Here is a 15,351-nt window from a genome sequence, read left to right on the forward strand (position 1 = left end):
TGCTGAGATGCATTGCTCATCTGACAGTACATGTGTCTACTGAGACACATTGCTCACCTGACAGTTCAGATGTATACAGAGACACTTTGCTCACCTGACAGTACGGACGTATACAGAGACACTTTGCTCACCTGACAGTACATGTGTCTACTGAGACACATTGCTCACATGACAGTACCAATGTATACAGATACACATTGCTCACCTGACAGGAGCAGAACTTGCATGGTTCCCCCTGCAGGGTGAAGGTGCGTCCAATGGGGATGACAGTGTTGTCAGATGTCAGGCAGCCTGCTCAAACAAACATCATGGTTAGACATTTTTTACATGAAATGTTCTACAATGGAGCATGAAATAGTACGGTGTACATTGTTGTACCAGGCAGATTCTAACACTTTTCTTTTCAAGCAATACTTAACATCATGAGATAACAATGTTTACATTCTATACTCTTAAGTGCACAAAACATATTATTCAAGGTTACCAGTTTGCATACTGGCCTAGCTCACATGTAAACAAGTCAAGGTGTATGTAAAAACCTGCCCTCAGTGAGCAGTATAAGAAATATGATCCTCAACCATGCCTATTCTTGATTGAAAATAATTAAAATAAATTTGCATCCAGCAGCCCACCTGACTACACACCTGAAATCAACAGAAACAACGTATGTTGTTCAGTGGTGACTTGACTGGACAATTTATGTAGGCCAACTTGCAATTTTTGTGCAAAATTTTTTTGTCTCTGTCCTTCACTGGAAGGAAAAAGTTCAACTGACCATAAACTTATCATTCATCCAAGCACAATTCCTCAGTACAGGCCTCAATATGCATACATGGGTTAAATATTGGCTATACTAGGCTTATTTCAGACAGGTGACGTTTTCAATACTTCAGCAGTAAACTGGTATGTCACCCTAATTCTGAGGCTAGTATGCTGTGTACCATTGGGGAACGTAGTGTATTCTACAGACAACACACATTACCTATGGCTTCCTCACTACAGATGGTACAGCAGGCTCCTGGTGGCTGGAACTGGAATTCAATGGGACAGGTGGGCACAATGCACTCCATACTCTGGCAATCCACCTCGCCGTCCTGTAAAGTAGGCAGGGATAAAGAATCTGGTTTGATACTATTTTAAAATCACTTACAGTATCACTCAAAAATGTGTGTGTGTGTGTGTGTGTGTGTGTGTGTGTGTGTGTGCGTGTGTGTGATTGTGCATGCCCACGTGTTTCTGTGTGGACATCAGCTGTCTTTGGAAATCCAATCAACTTGTCCCATAAATCGCTAAGCCCTGGTACCACAGGCCAACTAACTCCCCCCTACACATCACTGGAGACGGTAAACAGAGGTTGTCTGTTTAAAGGAGTCCTAAAGTCCAGAGGGGGGAGTTATTTTCCAATCGATGGTAATTTAGGAAGTAGAAATGAATATTTCTTACAGTATACGATAAAGTACCCACTAGTCCCTTGCGCGTCCAAAAGCATTCAGTATTCTACCAAATTCCCCAGGTGACCCTCAGCCTATGTGTTTTACAATGTGCCTGACAATGCCTGACAAAAGTTAGATTACAAAAAGAATGTCAGAGTGACTGTGGTTAAGAAAAACTCGTTTTGCTTGTGTTCTTTTATATCTTATCAACAATTGGCCTTCTTATTTTGCTTAACCACCCTCATTTATGCCGAAAATATCCATGTTTAAAAATGTATGTTTACGCATAGGTTATGTGTGTGTGTGTGTGTGTGTGTGTGTGTGTGTGTGTGTGTGTGTGTGTATAGACATGTGTACATGCCTGTGAGTGTGTGTGCAAGTGGTTTTACCAGCAATCCATCTTAAAATAATTCATCTATCCACACATCACCCATCAAACCTGTTCATTCGGTGCTGAAATGCCATCCAAGTAGTTATTGAAGGCATTATACATCTTAAAGATATTTTCCAACTGAAGGTAAAAGACAATACCAAGGATACCTAAAACCACTGCAAACTTCAATACATTCACTATTTTGTCATACAATGTACACTTTGCCCATGTGGCCTTTAACTCAGAGTATATAGAAGAAGAGTTAGTTCCCCATAAGTAGTCCCACCCACCATGCAGGTACACTCCACACACGGGTCATCACTGGGACTGAAGACGTCCCCGTGTTCGTACACCCCACTTCCCTCTTCATCCTCTATCAGGCAGTTGGCTACAGAGGAACAGAAACACATGTAAACATTAAGCCTCTATTAAGGTGGGGTGGTGTGGCGTAACAGCAGGGTTTTCGGCCCAGAACCCAGTGGTCCCGGGTTCGAATCCCCTGGCACCACCAATGTTGTGCCCTTGGGAAAAGGTACTTAACACGACTTTCCTCACTCCACTCAAGTGTAAAAATGGGTATACTACGACACGTCACGACATCAGCAATAGCTGCCTGTGTCCCACGTGTATTGCACTGTTGAAATTGTAATAAAATCAAAATAAGATAAAAGCATTGTTAGGTACATGTCACTGTAGTTAAGTTTCACAGAAGAAAGCATGTCACAAACCGTACAAAACACAATTCCAACACGATTGTTCATTATTGATATTGAGAAATCATTCAGCAACCTATAAATAGACATCCTATATACACTAGTACTATACTTCCAGGTCAAAGTTCTTATTGGCTTACAGAATGTTTCTCTTGTACGAAGTCGTAGAGCACATGGGTAGTACCAATAGGAGACCACCAGCAAATAATGCTACCTTAAGAAATGTACACTGAAATCAGATTTACACTCAGAAAATCTGAACCTGTTGTATAACACATGCAGCAGGTATCATGAAACAATTCTTTGCTAGTGTAAATTGGGTCTAAGTCTGTAACAGGACATATTCTTGCCTACCAGGACAGTATGGACAGCACGGCCCTTGGATGGGACTGGAACAATCCACAGGAGGACATTCCTCTTCTATACACTGTACATTCCCATCCTGTGGAACACATCATCAGTACAGGACACAAAAGTTACAGTTAAAGTTCTCCCACACCATATATATGGTGTATAGGGTGGAGCCCATCTCCGTTTCATAGCCCTGGGTCACACTGTGGTGCAATCACTGCAGCAGGGGGCTAGTTTACTGGCAGTGGAGTGTGTTTAACTTCCATACTGTTTCAGAAGTATGTACCATTTTTATCAAGTCTTTGGTATGACTCAATGCGCCTCTTATCCAAAGCATTTTTTGTATGACATAGGATTAAGTCTAATATTACTCTGGTATCCCAAATAATGGTAACGAAAGATGGATAATATATTAGTGAAAATGTAACTAGAGCTAAGATATGAACCATGCTTATAACTCACTCAATCAAGTCATTATTTTGTGGATTGTTAAGGTTAATGCTCCAAAAATTGATTGTAATGAGTAAATCAAGTTTTAATTTCCATACAGCTGAGAGATTACACAGAGGAAAACAACACAGGAAGAGTTCTTACCACACAGAGACACTGGGAACAGTTCTGTGGAGTCTGGAAGAAAACTGTGCCACTGGGGATGGTGGAACCTTCATATGAACAATCTGAAAAACAACAAAATTTAATCCGTGAATAGAGTAATCAAGTTGGTAGGACACTTTATAGCAAAGGCTTTTTTACTCTATAAATTCTAACTATTGCCATGAGGAAGGTGACAGACCATCACCAAAATGTTGACTAGGTTAAACACTTGGTTGTGTACAAAGAACTTTGACACCCAACACATATAGCAAGATGAAGGCTAAAAATGGTGTTAAAAGTCTTACCTGTGCAGTCCCCACAGCATTCACCAGGGGGCACTACCGGGTGGGTGCACGGCAGGTCACAGTCCACAGGCTCACACTGGGTCTCACCCTCCTACTAGGCAGATAAAATGCAAACATCAACCATAGTTTTGCTAAATTAGTATCACTTGACAAATTTTCCTGAAACATGGCAGAATTGTTTACTTAGTAGACGTTAACTGTCATAAAATTTACTTTGCACTACTGACATGAAGCTTACACTACTGACATGAAGCCTACACTACTGACAGGAAGTCTACACTACTGACTTGAAGCCTGTACTACTGACATAAAAGCCTACACTACTGACATGAAGCCTGCACTACTGACAGGAACCCTGCACTACTGACATGAAAGCCTACACTACTGACATGAAGCCTGCACTACTGACTTGAAGCCTACATTACTAACATGAAGCCTAAACTACTGACATGAAGCCTACACTACTGACATGAAGCCTGCACTACTGACACGAATTAAGCTTTCAGGAACTTTTAAACTGGCAGGAAGCCTTCAATACTGACAGAAAGCCTTCACTACTGACATGAAGCCTACACTACTGACATGAAGCCTTCACTACTTACATGAAGTCTGCACTACTGACATGAAGCCTTCACTACTGACAGAAAGCCTTCACTACTGACACGAAGCCTTCACTACTGACAGAAAGCCTTCACTACTGACATGAAGCCTGCACTACTGACATGAAGCCTACACTACTGACATGAAGCCTGCACTACTTACATGAAGCCTACACTACTGACATGAAGCCTGCACTACTGACATGAAGCTTACGCTACTGACATGAAGCCTACACTACTGACATAACGCCTACACTACTGACATGAAGCCTACACTACTGACATGAAGCCTGCACTACTTACATGAAGCCTGCACTACTGACATGAAGCCTACAGTACTGACATGAAGCCTGCACTATTGACAGGAAGCCAACACTGTTGGATCAGGCGTGCCTTACCAGACATGTGCAGATCTGACAGGAGTCAAACGTCGGAGACCATAAGTCCTGGTGCTGGTACTCCAACCCATCCTGAATACAAGCTGGGGAAAAACATGCATAAGTAAAGTAAATATGTCGGGGTGGAGAGTTGCAATCTGTTCAGATATCTTTGCCACTAAAAAGATGGTGTTTTTTTCCTTCGTTTTAGCTTGCTTTGTCCTTGGTGCTGAACAATTGGTGTTTTGACCACCAGTCCTTCCAGTGGGTATTGCATTGAAAAATGATGTAGAAAGTTCAGATTTCTTCACCACTACTTAGATTAAAAGTGGCTAATTGCTGATTCTGCAGGTAGAGATTGTAATCTCTGTTGACAGGATCTCCGCCAGTAAAATCATTGATTCCGATCTTTAGATTTGTCTGTGCCTATGGACATTCACTTAAAAGTTAAAAGACAGGACTTTTCAACTAATCATGACATATTTGATTCATGTCACTTTTTGATCAACGGATTAACTTGAAACTCAGGATTTATAAATAGGAGACCACCCTAACACAGTCTTAGCATCTAGATCACAATTTCTTTCAACAGAGACTCTGCTTGTGATCTCTATACTCAGTCTGGTAGACTGGTAATTCTGGCAATCTCTAACCCAACATGATTATCTAAATCATCCCTAGTTATAGCACAAGTTATAGCATACCCTTTCAAATTGCATCATTGACAAATAGTGTTATTTGCAAAGATGACCATAAAATACCCTCAATCTTTAGGCAGGAATGAAGAATTGCATGCTAGTTACCTTTACACCGAGGACAGCAGTCCCCTTCTGGCTGTTCTGTGGCTGTACAGGGAAGTGCAGGACACTCACCGCACAAGATCTTACCATCCTGCAACATGGTTAACAAAACAAAAAAGTTGCATTGGCATGGATGTGTACATTTAATAGTGACACTTGTATCAGAATTACATGTACCATAAAGTTTCCAATTACAATTACGCACTTCTTTAACTTTACAAGTCGCAAACAAGACTATTGCTAACAGACACCAACGTTGGGGTTCATATATGTATGGTAAGTTATAAGGAGCTCAAGCGATCATGTCCTTCCTGGCGAGCCACTAAATGGCGGCCTGGACAGACGGTGGGTTCGTTTAGGGGATGTTTTCCCTTGAACATTTCAGCTCCTTTGGCTAGGTCTGATATTGCCACCAAATCGGGTGTGCGTATGAAAAGGCGTATGCGTAGTATGCAATTGGAAGCTTTATGTAGACAAATGGCTCTCATACCTTTTAGATATTTTGTGTGTTTGGCACATAATTAGGTTACGACTCATTTTCTTAATAACCAAGAGACAAACTTACATTACAGGAGCATTCTGTGCAAGCATCCACTTCCCAGGTAGACCCTGACTCATACAGGACTCCCTCAAACGTGCAGGGGAACACTGGGGAGAGAAGACAAGTAGAACAAACACAGGTTATAGGAGATTATTTTTACACAACCAGGTAAATCTCACCTGCTAATGTTTCAGTGTCTGTCAGACACCTTCTTCAGAGCTTCTGACTGGAGTACTGCTGCTCACGGCTATAAGTAGCCAAAGTAGGTGGCACTTTTGCGGTGAGAACACTGTCCCAAACGTGGCTAAGTTTGTATCCCCCCTCATCTTGGTGCAGTGTTTTCACTGCAAAAGTGCCACCTACATAGGCTACTTATAGCGGTGAGAAGCAGTACTCCAGTCAGAAGCTCTGAAGAAGGTGTCTGAGAGACACCGAAACGTTAGCAGGTGAGATTACCAGTCCTGGTTGTGTAAAAAGAGTCTCCTATAACCTATATTCTACCTTGAATCTGATGAAATTATTTACCAGAGTTATGTATTCATTTATTGCTCTATTTCTGTTTTCATTAGCCAGGATAGACCAGCTCAGTGACGTTACAGTGATGCCATGGGCATACGTGAATTATGCATAAATAACAATGCAAGTAAGAGAAAATAGATAAACAAGCAAAAATCAATCTATCTACAACCAAATAAGTTTACACCTGATAGTCTTCTCACTCTTTCCATTATGGTAACATTAACATCTTATGATAAAGTTATATAAATTGCCACACCATCTTAATTTTATGGATGACATCTGCGTGCACATTGATTTTCGCCTGTTCTAGAAAATGCCATGTATGCTGAAACTGCCCTTAGTATTCTCATCAGTCATATATATCATCCACAGTCCTTGGAGCCAAATACCTTCTAATAGTCTACTTCTTTGATCATTCTTGTCAATATATCAAACATCGATCACTTCAGCTGAGTCTGCCAAGATGAACTAGACAACTTAGAATACATGTACCTCCTACAAATAAAGACTTGTTGCTTGTTTGATACACTGTGTTCTGTGGTTCAATTCGCAATACCAGCTTTGCAGTCCGACAGTTTGAGGCATTTTTTTTGGCTGGTTTTTCTTTTTTTTTGCCCGCACACATTAGTTTTTTGGAGTATTCAGAGGATGTCATCCATAAAATTAAGATGGTGTGGCCTAACCTGGGAATGGATGATGTGTCTATCAGCTAATGTGTCAGATGACATGCAGTCTAGATTAGTGACTACTCATCACTATACAAACAAATCATGTTAAGTGAAACATGACAGAAGTTGTCTTGAAAAAATGATGTTTGATGAAATGGCACAACTTACACTTCAGTTCCGTACAGTTGAAGCCGTCTAAATCCAGGACAAAGCCAAGGTCACAGTTGCACTTGTAGGAGCCGTAGGAGTTCATGCACTGCTGGGAACATACCTGCTCCTCACACTCGTCTATGTCTGGGATATACAAACAAACAAACAAACAAGAATCAACAACAGCAGCAGATTTTAGAAGACTAATTTCTGAGAAATTTGAGCTACATGTTCATGCATAACAATTACATTAATGACATAGTTGCCATCAGATTTTTGCATCTTGTAAACCTATTCACATGTAGCTGATAGGACATTCTATCAAAGATAGTGTCTGTTTTAATATTCTGCAATAAACTTTGTGGGATGGGTCATTCTTGACCTATTCAAATTACGCCTTTGACTTTATTAAGACCCACAATTAGCTTGACATTTCAGCTATTCTTACTGCGGACGTATACATGAAGCACATTAATTATAATGACAAAACGACAGGCTGACTACAAAATAACAATCATACATAACATGAATATAGGAAAGGTTCAGTCAGTAAATGTCCTATCATGTCATGTAGCATTCCATTGATAAGACAGGCTGTAGACCAAAATTTCTTTTACAGCATTTGTTTTAAGATTAATATTTTGAGATATGCCACCACTACTAGACAACAGTGTCTCTGAGTCAGTTAAACTTGAATTTCATGCTTTTAAAAATCCGCAAAACAAGGAAGACTACAGACTGAAAAACTTCAGGCTGTTTCCTTACCAAGACAGGTGGACTGGTCTTCTTCGTTGAGTCTGAATCCGGCTGGACAAACGCACCTGTAGCTGCCGATGGTGTTCTCGCACTCAAACTCACAGACCCCGGGTGTCATGACACACTCATCCACATCTGCCAACAACACACCACGGGCGTTAGAATTTCACCTGGACAATGCATATATATACACCCCTATGCAACACAACTTGGGAATGAGTGCACGAAGCTTGCCACACTTGGAAAAGTGGAGCCAAGTTAGTTCTGACACATATAGTGAAGATGATGATAAGTATTGTTTGTAACTCATGAATATGATTCTAAATAAAGAAAGAGTGACTGTCATGCCTTCAAGTACTAGAGTTACTAACCTAGCATTGACGTATTCAGAAATTTGTATTTTCCTAGAACTATCAATGAGTGGAACTTGTTATCTATAACTAAGTACACAGTAGGGGCATCTCCACTGGATAGCAATTACATTACAATGCCTTGCAGCTAGATGTACAAAAGATAGGTGCGATGGGTAGAAGTGTAATATACATGTAACCTAATGCTGCTGTGCCGTGTGCCTGTGAAGCTAGTGTATTACACCAAAGAATGGTATATCGGCTATACAGATACAGAGCCTGTAATCTTATGCCAGAGAGCGGTTATACCGGCTATACAGATACATATCTGATCTGATACAGAATAGACAGGTTTCTTACCTGCATTGCAGGCATCCCCAACAAAGCCAGGAGGGCAGAGACAGGTCCCATTCACACACCTGGAGCCCAGTACACAGGGGGGATAGCAGGTAGCTGTCATGGGGTTAATCAAAGTACATTGTTAATAAAAGGGCCGACAAGTTGGCAGGAAGTGCCATGGATCACATTTGGAGACCTGGACCTAACAGCAGCTGATATGGTTAACGCCATTGCCACAAGCTGCCTAGCCAAGTGAGCATGTGGAGTACAAACAATACAGACAACAAAGGCATAAGATGGCCCAATAGTCCGGTGGCATAGCTCGAAAAAAGCACCAAATTTGGCACACATGTAGTTGAACATATTCTGCACAAATCTGGATATGGAGGCATCTCAATTTCCGTACAGGAGCACTGTGGCGGAACCTTGAATTTAGAACAAAACAATAAATGTAACCTGGAGCTACATCCATGTCCATACTCATGGGAAGGCTGTGCATTGGCACACACTGGAGCATTCATTTGGATTCTTTCATATCATGATTGTCAATGTACACATTAGGGTATGTGTCATGTAATAAATCAGGTTGGACAACATTCAGTCAAACATTGGATTCTGAACACTGTGTAAAAAAAGTACAGCAGCAAAGAGAAAAAGGACGGGTATTATACTAAATGGTTGGGTCATGGGTCAATAATGGTAAAAGGTTTACTGTCAATTCATTTACTTTCACGGTGTTTTTATTTTACAGCAGGAGGGGAAAAGGTTTTCACAGTGTTTTGAATTCGTGGATGAAACAATCTAGTACAGCAGTCATACAAGGGAGACATATTTTGCAGTGTCATGAATTTGCGGTGGAGAGGTGACCGCAAAAATATAACCACTGCAAAATTGCAAGATTTAGTGTGAAATGACTGTCTTACCCTTGCAAGTCTTGCCATCCCCTTCATAGCCAGGGTTACACTCACAGCTGTAGGAGCCAGCCGTGTTGATGCAGGTGGCAGAAGGATCACAGTCAGCTGTTCCTGAGTCACACTCATCAATGTCTACAGGGGAGATGGACAGTTCAGGCAAGTAATATAGAACATTACTGTACAGCCTCCATGGGGACCTCACATATCCATAATGTACCCGAACAATAGCATGTCATTGATGAAAAACTATGCCTGCATTTCCCCCTTTTAAAAACCCTGTCCTGCGGGAAGCCTATATATAACCAGTCCTCTATATACATACAGAGCCTGTATGTGGGTCCTTTATATGTACGGGTTGGGGGTATTTTTCAGCTTAACGCATCAATTCGCAGCAAAACGAACTGAATACGGAAGTAATAATGCCACCGTAGCGCATAAAAAGTAAAGGGAAAATGACCTGATTAAGAAAATTAATCAACTTATAAGTTAATGAAATAAATTGCGTAAAAAAACATCAGCAGGACAAGGGTTACCGTATTTCCTTGATTAAAGTATGCACCCCAATTAAGAAAATATGGTTACCGTAAATGTCTTACACATTATGCTGTTATGTCCATCCAGGTAATGAGTAATCCAAATTACAACTCTGAAATCTAGTTTTCCTGCACATAAACTGATAGCAACAACTTCAACATTCAGACATAACAATTTATTCTTCATTGAAGTAACCCAAGCCATTCTTTTTGTCCCACACCAGATACTCACATTGTACTGCACAATGATTGGATCAGACATAATGACCTTACCCAGGCACACCCTGCCGTCGCCCACATGTCCGACGTTACAGGAACAGGTGAAGCTGCCGAGGGTGTTGGTGCAGTTTGCTGTGGGGTGGCACTCATCTGTCCCGACTAAACACTCATCTATGTCTGGGACATACAAACAAACAAACAAATAAATAAACAAACGTCACCAACAGCAGCAGATCTTAGAAGACTAATTTCCAAAAAATTTGAGCCAACATGACTATAACAATCACACAAAGGTACATATTTTTGTGTTTATCCTGTTACTCATCTATGTCTCTGCACAAAAAGGAGAACTGAAATTGCACCATTACTTAACTCTTTTGGCTTCCAGTTGTGCCCCATGTCATTTCTCTATATCTAACTTAATACAACTTGGAATTAAGGCCGTTTTGATTTGATTATATTGATGACATCCTCTGGGAACCCCAAAACTGATGCGAGCGTGCGAAGAAAAAAGAAAGGTTGGCAAAAAAAAGTTGATTTCATTATCTATGTGGTCAGGATGGTTGAACACACGACTAAACACACAGAGAATGGTATAATAACGAGTGATGGCTTCTTCGTTTTTGTTCTTTCACATCTTCTTCTTTGATTTTGGCATACTATGACATTAGTATCCGTTTTCCGAAATATATTTTTGCAATTTATGGCATATATTTGCTGATTTTAAAGCTGCTTTGCATGACTTACAGTATAGTAGAAAACTTTTTTCTTTGGAAATGGAGACAAAAATTGATGCCAACAGATGTCGTCCAATATAATCAAATCAACATGACCTAGTGTCGATAAAAGATGAAAGTAGCGACAATGATAATCAAAGATTCAAGATCCAAGTGGAATCAAAGTGTAAGAATGTACAAGATTATGTTGTTGTTTTCTTTTTGAAAGAAAAAACAATTAACAACCTTTGAACTGGGGTGTTACAGTTCAGCTACATTTATTTTGCAGCTGTAGCTTTAATCCTGTTACAAGAACCATGTACAATGTAGAAAGACAATTTGGCAGCATACCATATACACAGTTTTGGTTCGTTTCAGTCTTATCCACACAACTACTGCAGCTGTCATTCTTGAGTTGGTTGCATCCTGTTACAAGAACCATGCACAATGTAGAAAGACAATTCAGCAGCATACCATAATTATACACTAGAGTTTTGGAATGTTTCGGTCTCACCCACACAACTACTGTTGTCATTCTTGAGTTGGTAGCATCCTGTTACAAGAACCATGCACAATGAAGAAAGATGATTCGGCAGCATACCATATACACTCAGGGCTCGAAATTCAGTTTTGGGAATAGGTGCACTGGTGCACCCAACCTAAAAAATTGGGTGCACCAAAAATTTTTTGGGTGCACCACATAAAATAAAGTAGAATGTTGAACTATTGTAAGCAAAACCTAATGACAAACCTTACTGTTCCTCTTCATGCGCGTTTGGCACGCGATCTCGGCACGCAGTTTTGAAGCTTTCAAAGTCGAAATTAACTCAAATTCTAACATCAAAATCTTAAACAAGTACTACAACAAAGATTTTATTATTTTCTTACACTTTAATAGATGTCAAGAATATGCTGTCTACTAGTGTGCAGTGATACCTTTACACATTAAACCGTACGAAAATATTTGGGTGCACCAGTGCACCCACAGTAAAAAATTAGGTGCATAGCTCCAAAATTGGGTGCACTGGGTGCACATGCACCCAGTATTTCGAGCCCTGACACTAGAGGTTTCGAATGTTTCAGTCTTACCCACACAACTACTGCTGTCATTCTTGAGCTGGTAGCCAGCCTGACAAGTACAGTAGTAACTGCCCACTGTGTTGACACAGTTGTGATCACACACTGTCTGGCTTATAGACTCCAGTCCAAAGCTGCCACATTCATCAATATCTGAAAAGAAAAATTTATGCCCGATGTGATGGATGATATAAATTCAGTTGGCCTAAGAAGCTCATGTTATGAAGGTGGGAGGATATGATATATTGATCTCAGAAATTACCCATGCAATGGCAGCCAGTGCTGAATTGCTGCAGGGTTTACAATCACATAATACACAACAGATACAGATTTACTCCACACTTGCACTTTGTGGAACTGTCGCAAGGGTCTGGGCGGCTGCCATTCGGCACCAGCAGGAGACCTCAATACGACCTTCCCCAACCGAAGTCAGGTACCCATTCACACCTGGGTGGAGTGAGGAAAGTCGTGTAAAGTGCCTTTCCCAAGGGCACAACATCAGAGCATACCAGTGGTTTCGAACCCAGGACCTCTTGGTTCTGGGCAAAACATCCTACCGATTGTGCCAAGCGAATGTGCGCTGGAGTTTCCGACCTTAGAATGCACGGCCTGCCCAATCAACGACGGTCACCTTTATTTACATGTGCGAACTTCTAGCATGCCAAACAGATCACAGTGTTGGACAGACATTTTCGGCGGCCCTTGCTTTATGATTTTCGAATCAGTAGATACTTAATGAGAATTCAAAAAGTTTTGTACAGTAAGTGTATGAAGAAGATCACATCTATAAATATGACTTACCAATTTCACAGCTGGGACCCAGGAAGCCTGGTGGACAGATACAAAGTCCTTTCTTACAAGTGGCACCATTTTCACAGGAAGGCTCACAGGGGGCCTCTGGGAATGCAGAAAACAGGAACAATTATTAACCTTCTCCCTGCTGCCTAACTCTGTAACCAATAGGGATTTGGATGCCAAACGGCTACTGATCAGTGTGCTAAAAGTCAACCAGCAGACTGCACTTGCATATTATCTCTGTCTAACCATTGAATCATACAGTTTGTAGCATCTATATATACTCACCATCTGAGCAGCTGGGTCCAATGTAGCCTGGTGGACAGATACACTGTCCAGCTCTACAGGTGCCTCCATTCTCACAGTTAGGCTCACAGGGCGCCTCTGTGCAAAACATTTCCAATATTGTCAACATCCAATTTAACATCACACCCGGTCTCATAATCCCAGAAATATATTATTAAAGGAAAATATCTGAAAAGTCTTAAATCCACACACCTATAGCACAGTTGGGCCCCAGGTAGCCTGGTGGACAGACACACTGTCCAGCCTCACAGGTGCCTCCATTCTCACAGGTAGGCTCACAGGGCGCCTCTGTAGGAAGATGGGGAGTTAGTGTACCAGCTGAGAAAAGTTACCTGATGAGAACGATTAAATCCTTTACTTATTCAAAGTCAATGTGCCCTTAACAGGAAATATAATACCTATAGGCCTGATACAAGCAGATAGAAGTGTAAGTCACAGATTCTGTAGAACAGTGGTATGTCTGAACCACACACCTATAGCACAGCTGGGTCCCAGGTAGCCTGGTGGACAGACACACTGTCCAGCCTTACAGGTGCCCCCATTCTCACAGGTAGGCTCACAGGGTGCCTCTGAAGAAACATACAGTTTTCTCACAAAAGACACCCTTTTCATGATTTCTATGAACAGTATTCCGACAGCAACTGAGCAAATCAGCTTGATTCGAAAGCAAAAAGATACAGTATGTTTTCAAGATGCAACATGTAGTTAAGAGCGTGTGGCTGCCTTAATTTTCCAAGGTGAATTCTGGTGACTTCAAGCAGACGCAACATGCAATAGCAAACAGTTCAACTCTGACAGAACAATCAAGATCTGCACATTAAAGGGAATGCAATAGTGAAGTAGAAAATTTGCTTTTTCCTGAAACTATCATGGAGTGGAACTCGTAGCTACCAAGTACAGTAAGAGCATCCTTACTAGGTGGCTTTAAACAATGCTTGCAGCTAGATGTGCAAAGGTTAGATGTGACAGGTCACTCGGTGTAATACAACCAGCTACTGCCGTGTCACTTGCCTCAAAAGATTATGTTTTACACCAAAGCGCAGTTAAGCTTGCTATACAGATACCGGTAAGCTCTGTATACAATAAGCCTATGCATCACATGGAAGTCCAGCTACTAATATGTAGTTACTAGTATATATATATGCACATCAATTTCTGTATATTATAATGGGAATCACCCACCTAGAGCACAACTAGGTCCCAAGTACCCTGGTGGACAGAGGCAAATCCCTGCCACACAGAGGCCTTCATTCTCACATCTGGGCTCACAGGGCGCCTCTTCAAATTAGATGATAGTAAAAACAGACTTTGTAAGTCATAAGTTGTTGCTATGACTTTATTAACCCTCCACAAATGACTATTATGTATTTAAGGTGGTCTTGTTCAGGAATAGCACAAAGTAAAGTAGCTTAGCAGTTCAAGTAAAGAAAGATAAATTTTCTGCAAGATTTGCGGTGCAAAAATGTAGCTTTCCTAACAGCTTACGTTTTAAGCCAAGAATACTTGGTCACTGTAAGCTTCCCAAGGAGCACACACACACAAGCACGTCTGCTCACTAGTGTATTCTGTTGCCAACTGCGTCTACATCTGGTAGGAGGGTTTGACTGCATCCGGTGTAGAGTTACTAGGATTAGAGTGGCCAATATAAAGTATCACATGTTTCACATCACTACATCCCTCCTTTCCTCAGACATGCATTATACAATGTATATAGACTATCAAACTATGCATTACTCAATTACTGCTACTTGTTAATTCCATGCATTATCAACTATGCTTCAAACTTAAGCTTTATACTAGACAGTCCATTTCCGTATTCATTGTCCGTATTCTTTGCCTGGATCGTGGAGTTTATTTCGTTCCTTCTACTCATTATAAGTTCAGTCTCTCGGGTGGTTTTACAACTCGCCCCGATCGCGTTAC

At 41.0% G+C, this 15,351-nt stretch overlaps 1 protein-coding gene across 1 annotated transcript in view; it reads right to left on the bottom strand.

Moving 5' to 3' along the window:
• LOC136434143 (kielin/chordin-like protein) overlaps positions 1-15,351 on the bottom strand; it is a 44,074-nt gene that overhangs the window by 22,810 nt on the left and 5,913 nt on the right. The window contains exons 7-26 of the mRNA XM_066426909.1: positions 14,611-14,706; positions 13,902-13,997; positions 13,621-13,716; positions 13,411-13,506; positions 13,129-13,224; positions 12,340-12,480; positions 10,589-10,711; positions 9,792-9,914; positions 8,890-8,982; positions 8,189-8,314; positions 7,442-7,567; positions 6,111-6,193; positions 5,549-5,636; positions 4,767-4,849; positions 3,770-3,860; positions 3,465-3,547; positions 2,874-2,961; positions 2,097-2,194; positions 983-1,094; positions 206-291 (exon numbers count right to left, since the gene is read on the bottom strand). Of these exons, the coding sequence (XP_066283006.1) occupies positions 206-291; positions 983-1,094; positions 2,097-2,194; positions 2,874-2,961; positions 3,465-3,547; positions 3,770-3,860; positions 4,767-4,849; positions 5,549-5,636; positions 6,111-6,193; positions 7,442-7,567; positions 8,189-8,314; positions 8,890-8,982; positions 9,792-9,914; positions 10,589-10,711; positions 12,340-12,480; positions 13,129-13,224; positions 13,411-13,506; positions 13,621-13,716; positions 13,902-13,997; positions 14,611-14,706 (2,024 nt within the window). The remainder of the gene's footprint in view (positions 1-205; positions 292-982; positions 1,095-2,096; positions 2,195-2,873; positions 2,962-3,464; positions 3,548-3,769; positions 3,861-4,766; positions 4,850-5,548; positions 5,637-6,110; positions 6,194-7,441; positions 7,568-8,188; positions 8,315-8,889; positions 8,983-9,791; positions 9,915-10,588; positions 10,712-12,339; positions 12,481-13,128; positions 13,225-13,410; positions 13,507-13,620; positions 13,717-13,901; positions 13,998-14,610; positions 14,707-15,351) is intronic.

Source organism: Branchiostoma lanceolatum, chromosome 4 (assembly GCF_035083965.1).
Source record: "Branchiostoma lanceolatum isolate klBraLanc5 chromosome 4, klBraLanc5.hap2, whole genome shotgun sequence".
Lineage (NCBI taxonomy): Eukaryota > Metazoa > Chordata > Leptocardii > Amphioxiformes > Branchiostomatidae > Branchiostoma > Branchiostoma lanceolatum.